The sequence below is a fragment of the Hemibagrus wyckioides genome, linkage group LG15, assembly GCF_019097595.1.
Source record: "Hemibagrus wyckioides isolate EC202008001 linkage group LG15, SWU_Hwy_1.0, whole genome shotgun sequence".
NCBI lineage: Eukaryota > Metazoa > Chordata > Actinopteri > Siluriformes > Bagridae > Hemibagrus > Hemibagrus wyckioides.
Genome location: NC_080724.1, coordinates 22,690,001 through 22,692,500, shown reverse-complemented (window position 1 = coordinate 22,692,500; position 2,500 = coordinate 22,690,001). Strand labels below are relative to the sequence as shown.

Here is a 2,500-nt window from a genome sequence, read left to right as displayed (position 1 = left end):
AGTGTGTGTGAGTGTGCAGGCATGTGTGTGTGAGTGAGTGTGTGTGTGTGTGTGTGTATGTGTGTGTAGATGTGTGTGTGCAGAGTGTATGTATGTACAGATCCATGTGTGTGTGTGAGTGTGTGTATGTATCTATGTGTGAGTGTGTGTGAGTGTGTGTATATATCTATGTGTGAGTGTGTGTGAGTGTGTGTGTGTGAGTGTGTGTATGTATGTGTGTGTGTGTATGTGTGTGTGTGTGTGTGTGTGTGAGTGTATGTATGTATGTATGTGTGTGTGTGTATGTGTGTGTGTGTGTGTGTGTGTGTGTGTGTGAGTGTATGTATGTATCTATGTGTGAGTGTGTGTATGTATCTATGTGTGTGTGTGTATCTAACTGTTATTCCGGGGCAGGTTCTTGTGGAAGTCGTCTCGGTCGTCGTCGTGTAGGATGTTGTAGACGCTGGTGTTGATCAGCTCCTCCTGTGTGTACTGCAGGTACTGAGTGACGTTATCAGACACGAACACGATGCTCCCCTCTCTGTTCACCACAAACAGGAAGCCGTCCAGCGCCTGAGGGATCATGGGAAACAGAGCTCAGGCATTATTCTCCAGGGTTAAAAGAGAATGTGTGTGTGTGTGTGTGTTCTGAGGGAACTCTCGTCTCACCTGCAGTAACAGAGGTCCGAGGTGGTCCTTATCGATGACACCCTGACCTGTGGAGGAAACATCGGCTTTCTGGACGTCATCATCGCTTGATGAGGCTTTCCCTGTTCCAACACACACACACACAGGTTACAGAAAAGTAATGTGTAATTTCTAATTCCTAATGTATGAGCGTTAGTGTGTCCATGTTCGAAGACTCTTTCAAATTCTGATGTATGTAACTGATGCTGCTGATTTGTGCTGAAAGGTGTGTGTGTGTGTGTGTGTGTGTGTGTGTGTGTGTGTGTGTCCAGTAGGGGGCAGTGCAGTCCATGCTGGTATGTGTGTGCGTGTAAGAGGAGAGAAGGTGAGACAATAGTGCAGGTAGACACGTCGCCTGGCGAGTCTGTATTCAGGAGGTGAGACGGGTTTGAAGGCAGACACTGGAATGATTTCACCTGATGAGATCCCTGGAGGTGTGAGCGCTGAGCTCCAGGGTGGAGAGGAAGAAGACGAGCGGACGAGACCAGAGAGAAACAGACAAAGGAACAAAAAAAATAATATAAAAAATCCAGATGCTATGTTGCAATACCTGGGAAAGCAGGTGGGGTTTATTAGAAAAATGTGTGGGCGGGGCTTAGAGACGGGCTCATTTTCACTTATGTGTCGTGAAAGCGCCAAGGGTGCCAATACTTTTGTTTACATTGAATTAAAAATAAAGTGGATATTACGTAATGTATTGATCATTATGATCATCGTTATTACTTTTATTGCATTTAATCTGGCCAATCACTGAGCAGCATTATTTTAGCTCCACCCACATGTCCTTGTTTACTTCTCATGGCACAAATTCATCACAAATAACTGTAATGATGTGAGACCATGGATTTGTTTCTGAATCTGTGAGAGAGTGCTAACAGAGAGAGAGAGAAAGAGAGAGAGAGAGAAAGAGAGAGAGAGAGAGAAAGAGAGAGAGAGAGAGATAACAGGGAAAGAGGGAGAGAGAAAGATAACAGAGGGAGAGAGGGAGAGAGAGAGAGAGAGAGAAACTCTTCATTATTCACTTCCTGTCACCATGGCAACCGCCTCCATAAAGTCCGAGGCAGCTGTATGGCTCTTGTCAAGCCTCTCCACATGGTTTAGCATCTCTCATCCTGACCATCGCTCTCAGTCCATCATCATCATCATCATCATCATCATCTTTACAGTAAAAAAACAAAACAAAAACAAAAACCTTAAATGATGAAAATCACACCAAATTGACCTTGGTGTCAATAACATCCTGCTGAATTATCAGCCAGAGAAACAAACATATGGATAAAAATTGTAATAAACTGTATAACAGAAGGATTGTGATGTCATATCATTTAAATAAAAAAAATAGGCCAGTGTCACTCAGTTTCCCCGCAGTCACACTCACAGGTCACTCACAGCTTGATAATGTTGTCTTTTTTGTGGGCGTGGCCTGTCCAGAGCTGCAGGTATACATCATTTCTAATGCTAGCGAGTTAAACACTAATATGTTGAAATCGTTATTTATTTTGTGTTAGCGTCCTTCTCAGATTAGATTAGCAAAGCGAGCTAACTGTACTAAGCTACATATACTCATTAAAGTCTATCTGTGTGTGTGTGAACAGTGTGAATAGAAGGAATCCATCTGAGGAATCAAGCTGAGGAATCAAGACGAGGAATCAAGCTCAGCCATCAGGCTGAGGAATAAATCTAAAGAATCATTTGATGAATCAATCTGATGAATCAATCTGAGGAATCTGGTGCTATATGAAACCACTCCTTATTCATATCAAATTGCAAAAATCTCGGCTGAAATCGCTGAGGGGAAAAAAACAAAAAACTAACATCCAGCTCAAACACACAC

General features: G+C 43.0%; 1 protein-coding gene across 3 annotated transcripts in view; it reads right to left on the bottom strand.

Moving 5' to 3' along the window:
- LOC131366008 (nuclear receptor coactivator 3-like) overlaps positions 1-2,500 on the bottom strand; it is an 83,138-nt gene that overhangs the window by 38,864 nt on the left and 41,774 nt on the right. For all 3 annotated transcript variants that reach the window (XM_058410063.1, XM_058410065.1, XM_058410064.1), the window contains 2 exons: positions 649-749; positions 378-552 (listed from right to left, as the gene is read on the bottom strand). In XM_058410063.1, coding sequence (XP_058266046.1) covers positions 378-552; positions 649-749 — 276 coding nt within the window. The remainder of the gene's footprint in view (positions 1-377; positions 553-648; positions 750-2,500) is intronic.